General features: G+C 38.0%; 3 protein-coding genes across 3 annotated transcripts; 2 read left to right on the top strand and 1 right to left on the bottom strand.

The window, feature by feature from the left end:
- The first annotated feature begins 1,640 nt into the window (after positions 1-1,640).
- Positions 1,641-6,477, top strand: snrpf (small nuclear ribonucleoprotein polypeptide F). The gene is made up of 4 exons (XM_041781039.1): positions 1,641-1,779; positions 2,323-2,448; positions 5,890-5,954; positions 6,213-6,477. The coding sequence occupies exons 1-4, from the start codon at positions 1,777-1,779 to the stop codon at positions 6,277-6,279; spliced, it is 261 nt and encodes an 86-aa protein (XP_041636973.1). The 5' UTR covers positions 1,641-1,776; the 3' UTR covers positions 6,280-6,477.
- Positions 6,478-6,607: 130 nt separating this feature from the next.
- On the top strand, positions 6,608-13,710 carry amdhd1 (amidohydrolase domain containing 1). Its single transcript, XM_041780391.1, has 9 exons — positions 6,608-6,791; positions 8,898-9,004; positions 9,073-9,137; positions 9,213-9,490; positions 9,563-9,788; positions 10,485-10,609; positions 12,411-12,504; positions 12,579-12,739; positions 13,031-13,710. Exons 1-9 carry the CDS (start codon positions 6,655-6,657, stop codon positions 13,134-13,136), a joined length of 1,299 nt encoding a protein of 432 aa, XP_041636325.1. The 5' UTR covers positions 6,608-6,654; the 3' UTR covers positions 13,137-13,710.
- A 144-nt stretch (positions 13,711-13,854) lies between these two features.
- Positions 13,855-21,101, bottom strand: LOC121505255 (tetraspanin-9). Its single transcript, XM_041780392.1, has 9 exons — positions 20,908-21,101; positions 20,238-20,279; positions 17,615-17,694; positions 17,300-17,491; positions 17,122-17,196; positions 16,923-17,024; positions 16,104-16,235; positions 14,351-14,434; positions 13,855-14,270 (listed from the first exon to the last, which is right to left on the bottom strand). Exons 3-9 carry the CDS (start codon positions 17,675-17,677, stop codon positions 14,199-14,201), a joined length of 720 nt encoding a protein of 239 aa, XP_041636326.1. The 5' UTR covers positions 17,678-17,694; positions 20,238-20,279; positions 20,908-21,101; the 3' UTR covers positions 13,855-14,198.
- Between the last annotated feature and the right edge of the window lie 1,109 nt (positions 21,102-22,210).

Here is a 22,210-nt window from a genome sequence, read left to right as displayed (position 1 = left end):
AATTGCACAGAGGGCAGCTCAAAGGGAGGGAAGAAAAATAGGCTAAATGATGTAAGGGCACGAGTATTCCAAACATGCAGAGAAAAGCTTCGGAGTAATTTCAGAGGAATTTTTCTGACAGAACCGAAGCCTTTACTGTAGGAAGTCAGATGTTGGTTTTATTCACAGTATCAGGTTGGAACTTGTTTCATGCTTTAGTAACAGTCGAACACTTTGACGCAGAAAATGAGAGAAACATTCAGACTGTGCCTGGAGAGAAAAGCTGCCCAGACAGAGAGCTGCCGACCCAAATATGACAGTCATCTCTAAACAGGTCGCAAGTTCTCAAGCTGTGAATGTCTTTGGCACGGTAGATACAGTACACTAGTAAAAGGGATGGGTTGACTTTACTTCAAATAATAAGTGAACAAGGTCAATAAATTAAGTCCAGTTTTAACCACTTTTATTGGCTAGAGGAGTCAACATAAAAACGCTATTTTAGGCCACAAAATTTAGTTTTCCCAGTTTTTTGTTCTCCTGACTAACGGTATCAACTTTTCCCAACAAAGAGTATCAAATGTGTCCCACAATATTGCCAAGTTTTCCCCAAAAATAAAATCAACATATCCAAAGAAACCATACCAGATTTTCCATATAAATAATTCCAGGTTTTTCTAGGAGAATGCACAAATAATTTCATATATAAAAAATAATACAAAGTATTCCTTACATTTTTCAAATTCAAAATAAAATACAATCTCATCTTTCTGTGCCATGTGCTAACAATAAATATGCCACTTATTCCAAGTATTAAACCATTAATATTTTTGGTTGAAACTCTAATCAAAATGTGGTTTATGCTTAAAAGCTCAGTCCAAACATCCTTTAGTGATGCAATGTTGATCAAAAACATCAGAATGTTGCATAAAATTACTTAAAAGTAATATCAGATTGAGTCTGCACTGAAATTTGGTCATCAGCTAAGTCAGCAAAAACTAAAGATCATCAGCAATTCTACTCAAATTTGTAGAAGGGGTATTTTATTGAGAAGTCTTATTGAGAAGCAGACTTGTTTATACTATCATCTTATAACAGTAACACAGTGCTTTCTATGATAAAGAGTTTATTACTCTAAATAACAAGAAAACAACAGAGTCATGGTGTTAACATGAGAAAACCAGCTTGTTGCCCCAAAATTATGACAACGAATAGGTCATAAGTTGAAGAAAAAGGCCCGTTTATAGTTATAACACAGCAACAACTTTGAAAACAAAATGTGTTGAAACATGTTTTCTTTGGGTTGCTGAGTTATTTCTTTGGCTCTTTGCTCATTTATCAGTTCTTAGTTTTATTTCAATAAATAAATAAATGAATAAATAATGGCTTAGCTTGAAACTTCAGTTGCAGCTGAATGCTATTGTGTGCTTTTTCATTACCTGAAGTTGTTTACTTTTTCCTTTTTTTATTAACACTTAAAAATGGTCAGCTGAAATTATTAAATCCCAATAGGAAGTTTCTCCTGTGTTCAGTACCCCAAGAGTCTGTTTAAGAACGGTTAAAAATAAAATTAAAAAAAAAATCAACTTTCATTTGAGTGAAAAGTAGACTAAACGACATTGTAAAGTGAACCTTCCACCAGAGGGGGGCGCTGTGTGAAAACATGAAGACTCCTCTGAGGTCGCGCTGTTGTACTTCCTGTTCGGCGGTAAAGCGTGTTCTGGTGGACGAAGTACAAACGTTTCTTATCGGAAAGAAACCAAATAAATTCATCCTTTGGACAGATAAAGTAACACAGACATGGTAAGTACACATTGTTCATGTTTATTTTAGTTTTATATGGTGTTTTTGTGATTATTTCCCGATATTTCCGCTCAAAGATAGTAACGTTTTCGCTTGTTAGCATTAGCTATGTTAGCTTCTCATTCATGAATTCAATTGAATGAATGGACCTGCGGGTCGACCAGCGGGCTAATGTGTTATTTTTTATTTGACAAAAAAAAAACGTGTCAGGTCGTTGTAATGTAAGAACAGTATATTTCACGTATAATAGAAGTTAAGTTAAATATGCGTCATGTAGCATCGCTACTAAGTCTTAACAGGCTCATTATCTCCTGCATAACAGCTAATTATTGATTTAAATTGTATTTGTGGCTTGCTTTGGTTCCCTTTTCATCGCTTCGTTGACATGTTAATAACAGACTTTGAAACCAAACTGGCTAAAACTGGTCTATATTTTCTCACAATACGCAAACACACATCCGGTAATAATAGAGCATCATCTCGTTTAAATACCAATCTACAACTGGCTTTTTACACACCAAAACTCATTGGTTTTCTTTTTAGAGTTTACCTCTGAACCCAAAGCCTTTCCTGAACGGCCTCACAGGCAAACCAGTGATGGTGAAACTGAAGTGGGGTATGGAGTATAAAGGCTACCTGGTGTCTGTGGACGGCTACATGAATATGCAGGTAAGAACTCATCATTCTATATTATGTGTTTGTAAAATACAGAATCAACCTGTTAACCCAGAAATGAGCCACACTGGCTTGCAAAGAGAAGAGGATGTTTCACTTGAAGTCTGTTTGAATGTTGTGGGATTTTAATCCACAGGTAACAACCACCCAGTCACATACTAACTTGCTACTGTTTCTCTCACACTTGAAAAAAATGTTCAAAACTCATTCGTATGCCACCACAAAATTTACAGATAATCCTCAATATCCAGAAATGACTAATAACAAATGGAATGTCCTGGATGTTTTTGATTAAAAGAAACAACCTCCCTGCAAACTTAAAACAAAAAGTAAGGCAATTTGTGTTTGGTACATTATTTCTTTGTTGTAACAATGCTTCTTGGTAATAAATCTTATACCGTTGGAAAGCCTGTTTATTACCCTTTGAAATGATGCCACATAGGTAAGGATCATGCATTTGTTGGATGAGCACCAGAGCTGAGTATGTGGGTTGCGCCCACATACTCAGCTCTGTTCAAATGTCAGTATGTTAAATTGTCAGTGTGTCTTGTTTCTTCAAACTTCAATCATCCAACCCACCAAAACACCAAACGAGTCAATGGCAGAATCAGCTGTTCAGCATTAGCAGAGAAGATTTGGCACATTTTACATGGGCGCAACCCACATACTCAGCTCTGCTGCTCATCCCACAAATGCATGATCCTTACAAATGTGGCATCATTTAAAAGGGTAATAAACAGGCTTTCCAACAGTATAAGATTTAATACCAAGAAGCATTGTTACAACAAAGAAATAATGTACCAAACTCAAATTGCCTTACTTTTTGTTTAAAGTTTACACTCGGTGCTTGTTGGGTTTTCTTGTTTGTAGGCGAAGAAAGTATATCAAAATTACAGTCCAGTCATATACATGGGCTTCTACAAGCATGTATCTCAGGTTTCAATCCAACCTGTGGCTACCCTCGTGCAGGTCTTCCTTGGTTCTCTCTCCTGATTTCCTACTCTATCCACTGTCCTATCCAAATAAGGCAAAAGCTTGAAGAATATTTACCAAGTCAAAATAAATCCAAGCTTTAACAAGGCATTTTTCAGTGGAAAAAAATAATCCTCAAGTATTTGAGTTGGTGATGTGTCATGTGGGTTAATAATGAGGATTTAATGAAATCATCTGTCTTTGTACACTCTTTTGCCCTTGATTCTGCATAAATTGTGCATTGCTTTTGAGAGTAAATAATTCTAATTCATTGCAGTGTTCTTAGCATCTTTAAACCTAAACCCTAAAAAAAATCCCAATAAAACAACAATTGCATTATTAGTCATTTCAGAATGCTCCTCTAAATGAAGGCTATTTTAAACATAATGCTTTCAGTTGATTTTGAGATTGTTATGCAAGGGCTTGATTCATTTTCTCAGCATTCTGCCTCCACTATCTACTCAGCATACTGCAACATAATTTAGCTGGAATCGCTTATGGTGTAAATCCACTATTATAGAAGCACATTTCTGATAAATAAGGGATGCACGGATGCATCGGTTAAACATCGGTATCAGCTGATATTAGCCCTTTGAGAAACATCAGGCATGGGGCATGCACATATGTCAGGTGCAGAGATTTATCCGTTGTGTTGTGTCAATTTATCTGTGGCATTTAGCACACCTAACTGCTGATTTAGAGAAGGCATCTACGATTGGACAGAAAATGTGACCCGTTGGACAAACGTGCACCTGTTTTCATTGCCAAACATAAAAGAAAATGTTGATACTGATGAAAAACACCAGGATCCGCCATCATAGTAATTTCAAACAACAGTCCTGCTGTCAGTCCTGATTTTTACTGTCGTTGCATCTTTTTGGTAATGGGGGAAAGTTTAGTCCCAGCTCAACCCGGCATGTTTACATGCAGTTAGAAAAAGTCAAATTAAATTTTTAAAGCTGACTCAAGTTGGAGTTTTTAAAGGTATGTAAAAATGTTAGTCAAACTGAAATTGTTGTAACCAAATCTCTCAGTTGGACTGACACATAGATGGGAGATTGGGTGGGAGATTGATTTAGCTTTGCATGTATGGAACCTGTATTGGATCAGGCTGGATTTTGCAATTAGTGTGTATTCTACAGTTTCCACACTGGGCTGACGTGGAAGTTGATAACATAAATGCATAGCAGAGGCTGCTTTGTTGTTTGTCTTTAGATGTCACCAAGCTAGAGAGATAGCATGCAATGTATTTGTGCAAAAAGTGAAAAGTAGAGTATGGAGAAAATAAAGAGAGGTGTAGGATTTGTCAGTTTTATCATTGTTTGAAATACAGAAAGAGGGTTCATTGTAGCTAGCTGAGAGAGGGTCTATTTTTATCTTCCTTAGTGATGGTGGACATTCTCCTGTCAATAAAGTGATTCTCCCTCTGTGCACGCATTCTGGAATAAAGACAGAAATCCAGTTAAATCACCTATTCAAGCTTCAGCTACAGCACAGCTATGCATGTAAACATGCTGACAGTAAGATCAACTACAAGGGCTGTGGAGTAGACTTTACTGCAAAATATGCACTTTCATGATTCTGCATATCTGCAGATTTTCCTGTGAGACTTATAGAGCTGGGCAATTTTTTCCCTTGTAATTCTCTCTACTAATGTACCACCCCCTTCAAAACAAACCACTGGCTGTGTAGTCATGTGATAGGAAGCCAGATGTTGCAGGACACTTAGCCTAAACACAAGAGTAGAAGTACTAGTCATGCACTCATTACCATCCAGTCCGCTAAAACTCAAACATAGAGCTGACCATGCAATGCAATGACCAGCAAAGTTATTTTCTACTTTTTATACAACAGTATGAAAATTATTTGTTTTGTTAGCAAGAAATACAAGTTGCTTATTTTCTACTTTTCTTGGAAAATTTGACTTTTTACAAAAAAAAAAATCATTTCAGCTGCTGTGTGTTTTGATTTCAATTGTTTCTATAAATAACCATAAATTGTTAAACCGTTCATGGTTCATTTCAGATATTTGTTTTAAATTCTATTCAAATATGTTCTGAACAGAGTAGGAGGTTGGAATAATCATTCATTAATCATAATCAAGGTAAAAAGTTCAATTAATCAGGATTTTGATTTTTGTCATAATTGCCCAGCCCTAGAGACTTACCCAGAATTCATCACAAACTTAGTGATATAAAGGCAGGGATCATCCAGCTCCTGCTAAATGTAAACAAACACAGGCTTTATTGCAGCAGTTTGGTTAAATATGAAAATATAAAGAGACTAGAATAAATTAAAGCAGACGTGGTGGAAAAACATTTTTGCTTTTGATTCTTTTGATAGTGTGCTTATATGAAGACATCCAATTAAAGTCTTGGAGGGTTTCGTTCCTAGGCTTTAGAGTGGAGACTGGGGTCAGACCAGTGTTACTGATGTTGTACTATTTCTTTGTTTTCTTTTCAGCTGGCAAACACAGAGGAGTACGTGGACGGAGCATTAGCGGGTCATCTTGGGGAAGTGCTCATCAGGTTTGTTTCCAGACATTTAATGTCTTCATCTAGCTAGTTGTTTATAATCTTTGCTACTTTGTCTTGCTATTTATCCACTTAAAAAAGGCTTAACCAAACTACAAGAATCCTAACTATTTTAACTAACCCGTTAATTTTTAAAGCAGATTCATCAGAGTTGGAGGAAAAGGAGTGTTGGATATATGTGACCTATTGCAGCTTTGTCTTGTCCTCTGTCACTGAGCTTCTGTGTGCTAACAGGTGTGTTTTTACCTGCAGGTGCAATAACGTTTTGTACATCCGAGGTGTAGAAGAAGAAGAAGAGGACGGAGAGATGAGGGAGTGATGTCGATGAAGAGGACTTGTTCTGTTTGAGTGTGATTGTACTTTGTAATCAAGCTGATGTATGTTTGTGTTTTCACCATGTGAAACAGATGAACGCTTGTTTTTCCCTTTATTTTCATTTTTTTACTGTATGTGAGACCAGTTTTAAGTTGTGACATTGTGATACAAACACAATAAATAATTTCTTCCCTTTCTTAAACCTTGTCTGCTGTTTTCATGAATCATCTAACGGTAGCGTGTTTGGTTAAATGTCAGAATCTCCGCCTTCTTTCTGTGCACTTTAAACTCTGCTCTCCTGGACAAATATTTGACTTGTCCCTAAACTAGTTAAAACTCAGTCACTGTGAAGAGTGTCTCTGCTTTGGATGAATTAAAAATGTCGAGTAATTACAGACTGCTGGTGAAAAACGCCAAACAGGTGGTTCTGATCTGCAACAATGGAGAGAAATATCTGACCAAACATGGGATGCAGAATCTGAGCGTGATTGAAAATGGGAGTGTGGTGATAGGAAGGTAAGAGTTTTGGTGTTATACTTCATACACGTGGTAATGATGAGGCTGAATCTCTAACTGTATACTTAGTCTTGGTATTATAAAGTGAAATGAAACTCAAGTTACCTCTTCGGTGTATCTGCAGCCTTTCATACATGTGCACTTAATACTAGCTCAGATTAACTGGCATTTATTGTCTGAATGTAAAGTTAACCATTACTGTTGTACTGCAGCACAGCACTCATCTGAAATAATACCCTTGGGCTCCCTCTACAGGCTAAAGTTGCTCATTACATCAGAAAACTGAGCTTTAGATATCTTTTGTTAGTGTTTATTTTAAGTACCTTTGTCCATTTTTTTGGAGAAAAGATATTTTAATTACCAGTTTTAAGATAACTGACAACTGTTTGAATTGTTGGAGCATTTAAGTATTGGTATCCACTTTCAGGAATACTCTAAACACCTAACCTAAACCCAACATGGACTGCCTGGTCAAGTCCCAGGTTCCAGTCCTGTGGAACAGGGCCTTTCTATGAGGACTTTATGTGTCCTCCTGTGCCTGTGTGGATTATCTCAGGGTTCTCAGGCCTCCTCCCAAAGTCCAAAGACATACTCATTAGGTCCACTGGAGGCTCTAAAATGCCCATAGGTATGAGTGTGAGCACGGCTGGTTGTCTGTTTTTAAAACGTCATCCCTACCATCAACTTAACTGCATTTTCCAAAAGATACAATAATTAGAGCAGGTAAAATATCCCAACTGCAAAAAACTAAAGCAGTAAACTAAAACATGCACATTAATGCAGCATTGATACATATAGAACACACTTATTCCAGTGACATTAAGTTTTATCTATAGTTAATATATGCTGTCTTACATAGTTATGATGTACATTACATTTTTACACCAACAAGGACTGTAATGATATTGTATTTAAATACATGTATTTAAATATGGAGTTGGTCCTCCTTTTGCAGCTCGAACAGCCTCCACAAGATTTTGGAGTGTTCTTGCAGGAATTTGTGCCCATTTATTCTGTAGAACATTTATGAGGTCAGGCACTGATGTTGGAGGAGAAGGCCTGGCTTGTAATCTCTGTTCAAGTTCATCCAAAGGTGCTTGATGGGGTTGAGGTGGGGGCTCTGTGCAGGCCAGTCTCGTTCTTCTACACCCAACTCATCAAATCATATGTTTACAGTCCCACTGGGGACAGTCATGTTGTAATAGAAAAAGGCGTCTTTGCCAAACTGTTGCCACATAGTTGGAAGCAGGGCATTGTCCAAAATGTCTTGGTATGCTGAAGCATAAGGGGTCTAGCCCAAACCCTGAAGAACAGCCTCATACCATTATTCCTCCTAAACCCAGACTTCACAGTTGGCACAGTGCAGTCAGACAGTCAGCAAAACCCATACTCACCCATCTGTCAGAGAAGCAGGATTTGTCACTCCAAAAGTTTCCACTGCTCCAAAGCCCAGGGCCATGTGCTCTACACCACTCCATCCGAACACTTGGCATTGGACTTCGATGGCCCTGCTTTGTAATTTTATGTGGTCTTCTGCTTTTTGTCTGAGTCGCTGTTGTTCCTGAACGCTTCCACTTGCTAATATCACTTACGGTCGACTGGGGAATATCCACCAGTGGTAAAATTTCCCAAACCGTCTCATTGCAAAGGTGGCATCCATCCTAGTACCTCACTTAAAGTCCCTGAGCTCTTCAGAACGACCCATTTTATATCACAAATGTTTGCAAAAGGAGACTGGATGACTAAGTGCCAGATTTTATACACCTGTTTTCTCCTTTTTCTGCCATTTTTATGGTGAGATTACACATAGATGTCTGGATGCTTTATACAATAAAATACCAGTATCAGACACAAAGTACCACATTATTATTATTGCAACATTGCTTATCCGAGTTAGTGCATGCCAACAATATAAAAAAGCATCATACACAGTAGTCAATATTGCACTAAATGTAGATCGGGCTATAAAGTCAGTTGTTTCGCACTGTTGGCTTTTAACAAACATTTAAGACTCTGCTGTTATGAGTCCATGATGCACTTTGTCCAGCTAAACTTTGGCTCCATTCAGTGAATAATGATAATAAATTGGTGTATTTCTCCATGCAGCGATGGTCTGATTAAAGCTGTTGGTCCTGCAGAAGTCATCAGATCTCAGTATTCAGAGGCATCCTTTGATAAAGTGATTGATGCTACCGGAATGTGTGTCCTACCTGGTGAGTATCTGTTTTATATTTTATGTGTTTATATGGATCTACATGGTATGAAGAATTCCTTCTTTCAGGTCTGGTTGACGCTCACACACATCCAGTCTGGGCAGGAGACAGGGTGCATGAATTTGCAATGAAGGTAAGTAACTCTGGCTATTTTTGTCCCTCCATCTACAGCTGGGGCTAAAATGTTCTCTGACTGATGCTCTTGCAGCTTGCTGGTGCCACCTACATGGACGTGCACCGTGCAGGTGGAGGGATCCACTTCACAGTGGAGCACACTCGAACAGCGGGGTCCTTGGAGCTGCTGGCATCTCTCAGCAGCAGGCTGGTCAGGATGCAGAGAGCAGGGACGACCCTGGTGGAGTGTAAGAGCGGCTATGGCCTGGAGCTGCAGACTGAGCTGAAGATGCTGGAGGTGATCGAGGAGGCCCGACGCTCCCTGCCCATCAACATCTCTTCCACGTACTGTGGAGCCCATGCTGTGCCAAAGTAAGGAGCACCCTCAGAATCTCATCACCTAATGAAATCGATCTTTATGGTGTTTTTTTGTCCATTATTCAGAGGGAAGACCGTAGCAGAGGCTACAGAGGACATCCTGCAGGTTCAGCTGCCTCGGCTGAAGGAGAAGATGTCTGCAGGGACGCTCAGAGTTGACAACATTGATGTGTTTTGTGAGCAGGGAGTGTTTGACCTCAGCTCCACACGCTCCATCCTGCAGGCTGGGAAAGACATGGGACTGAATATCAACTTTCATGGAGATGAGTTGCATCCAATGAACTCTGCTCAGGTAGATCTCACTGCTGATCATGCTTACAACACATTTTGACCACCTGAAGGACAGATGGGGAAACTTACACTACAAAAAAACATGTTAATAAATTCTTTCATTGGTAATTTATCCATTGCTCAAAGCGTTCTTGAGATATTGCACTCACAAGTGAAGAATTTGACAGAGCCTCATGGTAGTAAACCTTTGATTCATGACCTCTAAAATGTAGCCACAAAAGTGGCCTGGAAAGCAAGGGATAAACATGAGGCCCAGTGACCTTCATGTTTGACCTATGAACTCCAAAACCTTAACAGATAAAGTCAAAGTTGAAGAAAATCTCCCAAAGTATCTTGAGGTAACATGTTCAAATGAAAGGGGCAAACATTAGGACCATTGACCTTGAGTTTGTACCTATGACCTCCAAAATCTAATCATGTAATTCCAAAGTCAGTGTGGACATTTGTGAAAAGATTCAAGAAAGCTTTCTTGAGATGTTGGGTTTCCAAGAATGGTACGGATGGAGGACATAATGCCTCCAGCCTTTACTATCACCAGTGCAGAGACATGATGATCACTATTTCCAGACAATAACATGAATATTTTTAAAGGAAAAAAAAACATACATAACACTGCCATAATTCATTCAGTTATATTTGTGTGCATTTGAAATCAACTATTCAACTTTATTTTAAATATTATTTCTTTGTGTGTCAGCTTGGTGCAGAGCTCGGAGCGCTGGCCATCAGTCACCTGGAGGAGGTCACAGATGAAGGGATTGCTGCCATGGCAACGTCAAAAACGGCTGCAGTGCTTTTGCCAACTACAGCCTACATCCTCAGGTACTGTGAGAGTAATGATGCGCTATAACCACCTGTAGTCATTTAACTACCACCTTTCATTTGCAAACATTAGGTGCTGAAGTGACTATCCAAAGGTCCACTTGTATTTCAAGTCACCTTCACAGGTGCATGGGATGTCTTTAAGAGGAACCCTGCATGATCAGAAAAGTTAATATTGTTGGATAGATATTTGTATCATGGATATTGAACCAAAAAAACACCGCTTAGCCAGCGCTCCTCTTTGTTGCTATGCAGTAACCGGCGAAGTATGTTGGGCTGGTTGCAGCTGTTGCTGCCATAACACAGCTTTCATACCAGGCACAAGCTTGCTGCATGTTAGATGTATCTCCCTGCTGTCTCATTCCTTCTAAGTTTTACCTCAATAAAACTTCCTACAAGTGACTTGATTCAGTGTAAAGTGGAAGCGTGCTAGTAGCTTTTCAAAATAAAAGCATTATGTACAAACGAATTGAGTTTATCCAAAGAAATGCTGACGTGGGCTCTTACTTTGGAAAGCACAAACCAGAAGTGTTTTCATACTGTGTTAAACTTTCCTGCAGTGCGGTATGAAATGCTTCATAAATAGTAGAAGTTTGGGGGTAAGGTAAATATGGCTCTATATTTATCGTTTTCCTGTCTAGTTTGACCGAAAACCGCTCGTGGTGCAAGGAAAAATAGAAGAGACCTCAGAGTTTAAAATTCTCCGTGCATGAGACGTGCGACATCTGCCATTCTGAAAAAGGCTTACTGTGTAGCAACGGCGAGGAGCGCTGCAGCAAAGTGACGTCATAGTGCCAGTATGGACCAAACATGGCAGCCTCCTGGTGAGTTTATAAACTCAAAAGTAGTCAAATGCAGGTATCTACTGAGTTTTTTTTTTGTTTAACATACATATGACAGATAAATATCTATGCAACAATATGAACTTAAAACATATCCCAATAAAATACACATCTGGAAAAAAAATTATAGCCTGATGTATGTCCCACAAATGGCAAAATGTTGAAAGGGACAAAAACTGACCTTAATGATGATATTAATCTGGACTGATGTGATGGGAACCACGAGTTCCTAACAGGTATGCCCAGACTTCCTGTTCACCTGTGACCTAAAAACACTTTCTCAATGAACCCACATGGCTTATCTAATTACCACCTGATGTCCATATGAACTAAATCAATGGACATGTCAACAAAATTCTTCACTGAAATAAACTCCTGGCTCCTGCAGGTAATTTACTTGTGCAGTTGTTGAGACACACGGTGACACCTTCTTACAAATACCTATTCCAAAAAAGTTGGAACAAGGTGTAAATTTTACATAAAACCAGAATATATTTATTTGCAAATACTTTCCAATGGAAATTCATCAGAATACAGCAAAAATTCCAGATATTTATTCTTATAACTGATAAATACTGTTTTTTTGGGTATGTCCACACTCTGAATTCAAAAAGTTTCCAGAATCAAGGATCTTACATTATTTTCTCAGATACATCAGAAATGTTGCCTTGTTTTGTGAACTGAATATAGGCCTTTTTTTTTTTTAAAGTTGCATATTTGCTTGTGCAAAAAAATTAAATTTGCACAAAATTGAGAACTTATGAATTGTTGCCACAAGCTGAACTTGTGAAGAATGTATTTAAGAAAGCTTTTTCACTTCAAAATGGGAAAGTTTGTAGCAGTCAAAGAATTTTTTGTACTGAAAACTGTCTATTTAATCTTTCTAGCATGATTACTCTCAAAATGCTCAGTCAAACCTGTCTGTAGTTGTCTGATAATCTGTAAATGTGTGTTTTCAGGCTGCCTCAGCCTCGGGCCAGAGACATGCTGGATGCTGGGGTGATCGTTGCCCTCGGCAGTGACTTCAACCCGAACGCTTACTGCTGCTCCATGGTGAGACGAGAGGTTGAGACAGTGTTTCATTATGGTTTTAATCATCACATCTCACTTGTATCATCTTCCCCTAGCCAATCGTGATGCATCTGGCTTGTGTCAACATGAGGATGTCCATGCCTGAAGCTCTGGCTGCAGCCACCATCAACGCAGCCTACGCCCTCGGGTGCTCCAACACTCACGGCTCCCTGGAGGTCAACAAACACGGGGATCTGCTGATCCTCAACACCACACGGTAAATCCCAATGTAAATCTTAAATCTATGGTTTTATTCCATGTGTTTCTGGGCCTTTGACACCTCCTTTTTAGATCATTATCATAGATACATTTCATGATATGGTCAGAGAGGAAGAAACTATCAGTATTTCATTGTTTTTTTTTCCTGCACTCCTGGTCATATTTAATATTGAATCTTATTTAATAGCATGAGTTTGTCAAACTTATTTTTAACACTTTAGATAAGTGCATGTCCTGTGTTTTTGGATGAATTCTGAGTGTAAAAGAGACCTTCATGTTTTTACTTCAGGTGGGAGCATCTGATCTACCAGCTGGGAGGACATCAAGAGCTGATTCGCTACGTCGTCATTAAAGGCAGCATTGTGTGTGATAATGACAAAACTCTGGGTTTATAACTACAAATGCACCCTCTGCTGAATGACTCTGATAACGGAAGGTAATATATTAAACTAAGCCAGCTGTAGTCTGTTTTCTGCTGTAATTGTTAGGCCAGTTTATCGTTAGGACTAGGGTCCCAAAGATACCAGGTTTCTAAACTTTATAGATAATTTTTGTATGTTCAAGAATTTTCCCAGAAATTTTTGGTAACATTTTTGAGTTTTTTAGGGAACTTGTTTGGATATTTTAGGAATATGCTAGGAAACATTTAGGAAAATTCCAGAGAATTTAATAACAAATTTTCCAAACCTCTTTTCAAATTTACTTAAACTCTAGTGGACATTCAAAAGCATCCTTCTTGTTGCAGAATCACCTACGATCTACGCACTACTGGCAGATCTTTCTGTGTGTTCTCAGAGTACTGCCATGTTAACGATTAACTTCACGCCTCCTCCTTAACTCTGATTCTGTAATGAAGAAATTCTTTCTTAATGAGATTAATGTAATCAGTTATTCAGTGGTATTCAGCAGCAGAAAAGGTCAAATATTTCATGCTTTAAGTGATCAAATGCTTCATTGACTGACTTGATTTGACTTTTGTTTGAGCCTGAAATGACCTGATGATCACCTAGTTTTTATCTGAACTGATGTTTGACTGTGAAGGTGAAAGCAGATACTGAGACTTTAGAGTCAGAAACCAACAGTGCTGAGGTCACTCAGTCAGTAACAATCATGTGTGAAGAAGAGTGCTTTTATTGAGCGTGTTAGTACACAAAGCTTGTTTTTATCTAATACAGTTTGGTTCTCCACAGGCTTCAAACTAAAAATGCTACAACTCACTCTTCTGCCTCTCAGCCTTTTCTCTCTTTTGTCCATCACAGTCAAATCCAAATATCTAACATAAAAACATGCATTACAGTGTGGTTTTTAAAGCTACATGTAACAAAACTAGTTCAAACTCTATTCACATCAATACCTGGGTGGTTAAGTGAAGTAATGTTAGATAAAAAAGCTGCAAAAACAGGCTTATTTTAGCTAAAAATAAACTGTGTAACAGATAAAAGTGGTGATAAACCTCCTCAGGCCTCATATTTCTTCCCTGCTCTGTGGATCTGTTGGTAAAGCGTCATGGAGAACGCCATGCCGAGAAGCTGGAAGAACAAAAACAAGTTAAGAATGACTAAATGAGCGGTGTTTGAAGGAGAGAAGAGCCGAGTAAAGATCTGCTTACCTGTATGACCAACACACACATGGCGATGGTTCCCAGAAGGTGCTTGTTGTCATCCAGCCACTCCTCCACCTTCTCATAGCAACCCTGAAAACAAACACGGCCGTAATTATGAGGAGGGGGAAATTAGTGTAGATCTGAGGAGATCGGATTTACAGCAGAGACTTTAAGACTCTTACTCGGCTTGTTTTTTTTTTAGTCAGACTCATAAATGTTTTACTTTCATCTAAACAAATCCTAAAAGTTATTCTAAAGACTTGTTTAAATGCTGAATAAAAACTGATAAAGTGATATAAAACTGTCTTTTTAATCATGTCTCTACTTGTGTTACAGTGGTGTCATTCTAGTTTGCATTTTTTGGATTAAATTTGAAACATGAACTTTTCTCATAGAAAAAAATAGATTGCCTGAGGCACAAAACTCAGTAAAAAACACCCTGAACCTTCAACTCCTGGGATTTATTATCGATGGGCTGTAATAACACTTTTTAAATCCAGCTGCAATGACAGAAACTAGAGTTCAACAGTCTAATGAAGAATAATAATTAAATTAACAGTGTGAGCTTCTAGTCCTATCCCTTAGCCAAAGAAACTAGAGCTGTTAATTAAAAAAAAATAAGTTAATCACAAATAATTTATTTATTTTTATGTTTTAAGATTTTTAAAGGTTGTTATTGTCAAGTGTTTTTTTATTCTTTTAATTCTATGTACAGCACATTAAAGTGCTGATCTGAGTCCTTATCGATACCATATCAATACTTTCTATAGTTTGGTGGAAAGACAAACTAAGGGAAAATATTTAAACTACTAGTGGTCTTAGCTGAGTAGTGCTTGAGTTAAAAAGCTATGATTCAGTCTGTCACATCTATTGTATATCCCTCAGACATAAACACATATTCACACTGTATTCATTGAAGTTTCTCATCAAAAACTAAATTTTCCAATTTTTATGTGACCTTTGAACGTATCATAATATATAGAATACAGTCGTCTAATTTACAGCGTTTACCTGAATGCATCATATTTTCTGTTTTCAGCTGGTCAAGTTCACTAATTCAATTTTGCCGATTCCACCACAGATTTCTACACTGGATTAAAATTGTTAACAAACAGGACTTGCTCAAAGTTTTGGAGCACTTTTCAGCATTTATCTGAGCAGCTGAAGAGGGTGGTATGACCATGGCTTGATCCTGTGTTGTTGTTAGCATCTTTGCTAACATTAGCAAAGATGTGCTTTGCCCAAAGGTGGAACTTAACACTTGCTGTGCTTCAGTGTAAAGACAGTTCAGCACTGCAGCATGTACACACAGTTGTAGTTTTATCTTCACTAACATTCGCCAGCTTTTTAAAAAGAAAATTGCCAGTAAGCAGACCTGGGTCTGTCTCCTCACTCATCATTGCTGGCAGCCTCTGACAAAGGTGAGAACCTCTTCACCCCCAGGCACGTAAACATCCGCGCTGCAGGACTACGGGAGCACGTTGTGGTCAAACTTAGTCATATGATTAAATTGCATTATTGTTATTTTTTTATGTGTTAGGGTTTCAAGATTGATCAGAAGCGCTAACGCATTAATGTTTAAAGCCCTAATAAAAACGAAATAAAAACTAATAAATCCTTAACTGTTACAGAGTTTATATTGTATAATTAACACTGTGAAAAATGCACTCAAAAGACAAAAGTGTACATTTAAAAAACACTGCAAAGGAAGAAATCTTTTACTTGAAAACAAGCTTGAAGATTTTGAATCAACACTGACCCGTGTCCAGAAGATGTTGGAGGAGTTGCGTCCACATCCCTGGTAAAACTGCTGACAGCAGCGATCAGGAACCACGTTTCCATGCAGGGCCGTGTACCAGTCATGGTGGCTCATCACTCCACAACAACGCCACTGGAAGACACAGAAGACAAGATGTAACTTTATAATCCTGGAGGAAATTTAGGGCTTTGCTTATCTCCTGAAACAACAGAGCGTTAAATAGAAGTGGAGTAAAAAAAATAAAGTGTTGAAAAGTTGAAGAAGAAATGAGAACCAGTGCCTTATCAAGAAACAACAGAAGTGCTTATCATTTCATTATTTCATAACATGAGTGAGACAAGCAGAAAATGTAGTGCAGGAAGTTAAGTTGACAATAACACTGACTGCATAAAGAGGCAATGAAAAAACTGTAACTGATGTATACGGAAACCCTAAGAGGACATGATTCTACACATTTTATTGTTCTCTTTTTTCCCTGGTAATGAAATTTCTGTTATTTTATCAAGATCTTCTAAACTCTCAAATAAAAATGCTGGTTTTCCAGTGAAAGAGTTAATTTTGGTTGTTTTCTCAAGATCTTGAAATTATATACTTATACAAATCAAGACGTTTTTAAAAAAGTGACTCAGAATTACTTGGAAAATAGGTAAGATTGATTTGCTTGGGGCTTCCGTAGATTTAAGTTACTGTAGACATTTATAATGGAAGAAAATATTCAACCAATACAAAGAAAATTCCAGGAAAGTATTCGTCTTTAAGTTTAGATTAATAACTAAACACATTAAACCTTTCTGTGTGTCCATCCTTTCTATAACATACCTCTCCCTGTATGGTGTTCCACGCATCCCTCAGACCGGCGTTGTTGTCCGTGTTGTACAGAACCAGCCCGTCTTTCAGGTCCCGTCTGGCGTTTTCACTCACCTGGACAAACAGGTGAAGAGGTTACTCATGGGACATAAGGACACAGCAGGAGAGGATCATGGGTAAATTTGAATTTCCTCTTATACAGCCTTTTTACCTTGTCCGTGTAGACAAAGAATAGGATGAGGAGGATGAGTTCTGCCAAGAGGATGGTCAACAGAACGATGAAGAACTGAAGAAAAACATTAAAAAAGAGAGAAATAATCAAACATGAGCTGCAAATGTAGGGATGAAAATATAAGAGTGGTGCATGATGGGTAATGTAGTGCACTCACGCTTAGCAGAAGGCACTTGTTCTCCTTGATGGCCCCCAGGCATCCCAGGAAGCCCGTCACCATGACGACGGTGCCGAGCGTGATGATGAGGTTGGCGGCGGAGAGCGAGGGGAAGGAGGGCGACAGGGTGGCAAAGCTGCCCTGGGACACTGACAGCCACACGCCCACGCCCAACAGCCCGCAGCCGCCCAGCTGAAACACACACAGGAAACTCAGACACTTCCTGCTGATTTCAAGATAAAACTTTAATCCAGTTACGCCGATTTACGGTTACTCTAAAAAAAAAAAAATTGAGTCGGCGTGTGGAATATTTACCCAGAAGAGCAGGTTGAAGAGGAAGAGCATGTATTTAACGCAGCAGATGCAACCGCGAGCCATGATTGAATCAAAAGGTACTAAAAGAAGTACAAGACAATAATCAAGTAAGTAAAAATGCATTTAAATCAAAGTTGGTTATTAGCAATCAAACAATGAAGTACACAGTGCTGGGGTATGAATACTGGTGAGAAAATTTTACATTTCATTATTATTATTATAATCAATTAAATAATTCATTATTTCATTGATTGATAGTATTTGAATAAAAGGAAGCCTTAACAACACAACTTCAGAAGACATAAGGTGACAAATTACCTGAACTAGGGCGCCTTTGGTCATCATGGTTTCAAAACAGTTATTGATATGGTTCGTTTTTCTAGAATCGTATCAGGAATGTGTCTGAAACTGCATACTTTCTCACTATTCATCCTAACATTGAGAATTTAGTGCAATCTGAATTGCAGTTTTCTGTATCAAAGAAATCCCTGGATGTTTACTAGATTGGCCAGGGTTTTTGTGAATCAATCATGGGCACAATGGTTGCACTATATTGCCATATAACCATACCAGAATTGTGGTAAATTATGCCTAAATAACTGTATAACTGTAGTGTTTTATTGTTGCCGAGTGCCACTAATGGTCCAACCATAAATAGTGGATTGGCTTTCTGGGTATAAAATAAAATACTTCACAAGTTTTCAATCGTGTGTACATTTAAGCCAATATTGTTTTGTGGCCTCATTTTCACCAAAAACTCACTAAATTATTTGGAGAAACTGCACCCATCTGTTACACTGTATAGCCTAGCTTCCTAGCCACTACAACCAGCAAGTCCTTCTCAAAGGAGCAATGCTCAATGGAATCACTGGAGGATAATGCAACTACTGCTATTTACCTCACCCGGCCCAACTTCATAAATACTGAAAAACCAGTAAAAGGCATGAAAAATGACTTATTAGAAATGATCATTCTTGTCCCTTATGGTCTTCATAAGTATTGATTCCAGTCTGTCTCATTACCAGTTAGATACACTTCAAATGAGCTTTAATCATAATACAAAACAGATGGACTGTGTCATTATAAATCCTTTTTCATGAAATTTACATGCCAACATAGTTTATTATTTTTTCTGTAAACCAATTAGTATAGACCAGTGATAACGCATGGCTCTTGAGCCATTTGTGTCTCTTTTGTGATGATTTGTGACTCTTTTATGTCTTAATTTGAAATATTATTGCTCCAGAAAACCTTTAAAAGGAAACTTGACCTCAATCAGTTTGTTTCCCACACTTACTGGGTAGGCTTAAATGATCAAACTTAATTGTCAAACTATATTTTTTTGTCTGTATATTTCCATTGCCCTTATTTGCAATCTATTCTCTCTTTTTAATTTTTACTGCTTTTAGCTCATTTTTGCCACTTCTTTTTGTCACTTGTTTGCCCATTTTTTTCCTCTATTATCCAGATTTTGCCCATTTTTGCCCCCTTTATCATGCTTTTTGCAATTTTTTGGCTTTTTTGTCACTGTTTGACAATATTTAGCTGGCTTTTCCAATTAAATGCCACTTTTTCCCCATTTTGCCACTATTTGCTGCTATTTAGCCCATTTTCCCATCTTTTTGCCCATTTAAGCCACTTTTCACTCACTTATTGCCACATTTTTGCCACCTGTTACTCATTTTTTCGTCACCTCTCACTAGGGCTGAACAATTTGGGAAAATAATGTAATTAGGGGTTTTTTTTTTTTTTACCCAATATTGCAGTTGCGAATTAATATGTGATTAATTCTTAAGTTCCGTATGCCATGCATTTTACAACAAAAAGAAGCAATAATTCATTCTTTCCTATATAACAACAGAATATTCAATTAAACTAGGCAGAACACTTTTTAAAAAAATATCAAAATGAAATAAGTTTTTTATTCATTTTGCAAATTTGATGTGAACTGTTGTATTAAAGGGAATAACATTTTTATTATAATTCTCATATTTAATAAGAAAAAATAAAAAAAATGCAGAAAATTTGGGGTTTTTTTTGGACACTATTCTAAAAATATGGCACTAGAATGATTACATAGCATGTTATGCATAACATTTCTGCTGCAAATTAAGTTCTAAACTAGTAATTACACAATTAATTAAACAAGTAATTAGGCTACATTTCCATTTAATTTAATTTGAGATTAATTGCCCAGCCCTTCCTCTCACCCATTTTTGCCCCTTTCTGCCCTTTTTTGCCAGTTTACTCTCAGTGTTTGCCATTTTATGCCTATTTTGCCCCTTTTCAACCATTTTTTGCCACCTTTAACTTATATTACTGCCACTTTAACCCATTTTTGCCACTTCTCACTTTTAGATTGTGGCTCTTGCAGATGTATTTTTCAACAATTTGGCTCTCTGGTTAAGCAAGGTTGAGTAACACTGGTCTAGACATATTCCTCTTTATGCTGACTGATCCATGTGATTAAGTTCTGGGAAAATCTACATTCAGCCATAGTTCAGTATCATGCAGTTACAAAAAAAACCCTACTGTTATCACCTTCACCCTTGTTTCCTGTAAACTATTGAGCAATTTTGCACAGTCATACCTTAACCACATCACAACAAGGAGTCAAACTCACCACTTCAACAGGCAGGAGAATAAGGACGCTCTTGTAGTGCACCTATGACAGAAAAAAGTTTGCAAGAAAAATTAAATATACATGTTCATATCACAAAGGCCTACAAGATATTATTGTAATTCATGTTTAAATTATGCAAAAACACCCCAACGCTGTCATTAAATTAAAAACAGAAAAATGGAAAATTGCATAATAATGGAAAACAACTGCAGATGTTGTTTTCCTTCCTGTAAAACTCTTGAATTTCCAACAGCACATAAAGTTAACTGTTAACGTTTGTTGTGGTCAGTCTATGAGTTTATAAAGTCACGTTTCCTTTATAAAGTTAGCTTTCAATAATAAAACAGTGTTATTTGTCTGTATGTTATAGCGAAAATAACGTAATGTGGATTTTATTGTTCTTATCAGACACATTTGTGCCTTTTGTCCCTTTGACGTGACGTCACCAGACTGAACTTCAGTTTGCGGTTTAACAAAAGTTAGCGTTACTAACGGTCAGAAAATCCCCCGGCGCCATTGTTAATAGAGACATTTTTAGAGTTTCGCGTAAATAAAACATGTTCAATATCGCGTTTGGACATCTAAACCTCTTCCCCGAGGCTCGGGCCGCGATTGTTTTCATGTCCATGCCCTCGGAAATGCGGACAAAAAAAGTGGGTTAGTTTCCTACCGTTGGCTACGAACTGGAGCTCATCCTCCCGCTAACGTCTCGAGTTTCAGCCGGCAGGAAGTTTCACATAACCGGTTCTGCTTACTTTTCAAGCATCACCTGGTATAAAAGTATAAATAAAGTCAGGTCTGCCTGGAAGTTTTTCGGTAGCTGAAAAGTTCCAGGAGGACCTGGAGGAGGATGTCTACTTTAGAGAGGGCGGAGCAATGTGGAGGACTGACCCGGGATGGAGGCGTGACTGTCGGGGTTTGGGAAAGAGGGAGTCGGCCAAAGACCCTGGTTATGTAAATATGGCCACTGAAGTAGTGAACATATTTGTCACATATTCTGAATCACGAATTGTTTCAACTGTGGCTGATACAGTGAGTATGTTCAGGTCAATATTGGAGCTATTTCCTTCCTAGTGGTCAACTGTGGTACTGCAACAGACTACTAGGAATAATAGCAATAGCAACAGAGCCAAAAAACATAATGGAAAAAGTGCATTTATTTTACTTTTGGGATGTCATTCATTCAAGTAGTTATATTTGGGTACTTACTGAAATAGAGTATACAAACATGAATGCTAAATAATGAAATTACAATTATTATAATTATTTTTAAAGCCTGTTTTCTTATTATAAGATCCTACTAATCCCTCCTGTTGACAATGACACTGTCCATAGTTTGGTGTCTGTTTGTAAAATATAACCAAACAGCAGACATGGCTGTCTCTGTGCATATCATGCTAACATCATGCTGTAGAATGATATCAAATACAGTATCACCAAATGTGTCGTTTGTAAATGAGCTGGTAAAAACAGCTGGCTCTTTTTTGTGAATGGTGGCTCCTTTTCTTTTCCCCAGTTTTTGATGTTTGTGTACAGTGCCTATATCTTTCACTGTATGCTTCAGGTCATTGTCTTGCTTCTCTCTTGAAGACTGAATAAAACTGGCCTCCAGGATTTTTCCATATTCTGCCACATTCATTTTACCCTCCACCTTTACAAGCCTTCCAGGGATGGTGGCCAAGAAGCATCCCCACAGCATGATGCTGCCACCACCAGTGATGTGCAGTGTTTGGTACGTCTTGTCTGAGGGCCAAAAAGCACCATTTTAGTCTCAGCAGACCAAAGAACTTTCTTCCACTTGACCATGGAGTCTCCCACATGCCTTTTGGTAAACTCTAGTCCAGATTAATGAATGTTCTTTAACAGTGGCTTTCCTTTTGCAACTCTCCCATAAAGATTAGACTGCTGATGAACCTGGACAGCAGTTGTTGTATGCAGTCTCTCCCATCTCAGCTGCTGAAGCTTAGTCAGAG

Source organism: Cheilinus undulatus, linkage group 23 (assembly GCF_018320785.1).
Source record: "Cheilinus undulatus linkage group 23, ASM1832078v1, whole genome shotgun sequence".
In the NCBI taxonomy this organism is placed as follows: domain Eukaryota; kingdom Metazoa; phylum Chordata; class Actinopteri; order Labriformes; family Labridae; genus Cheilinus; species Cheilinus undulatus.
The sequence above is the reverse complement of the archived record's forward strand: the minus strand, read 5'-3'. Positions and strand labels throughout refer to the sequence as shown.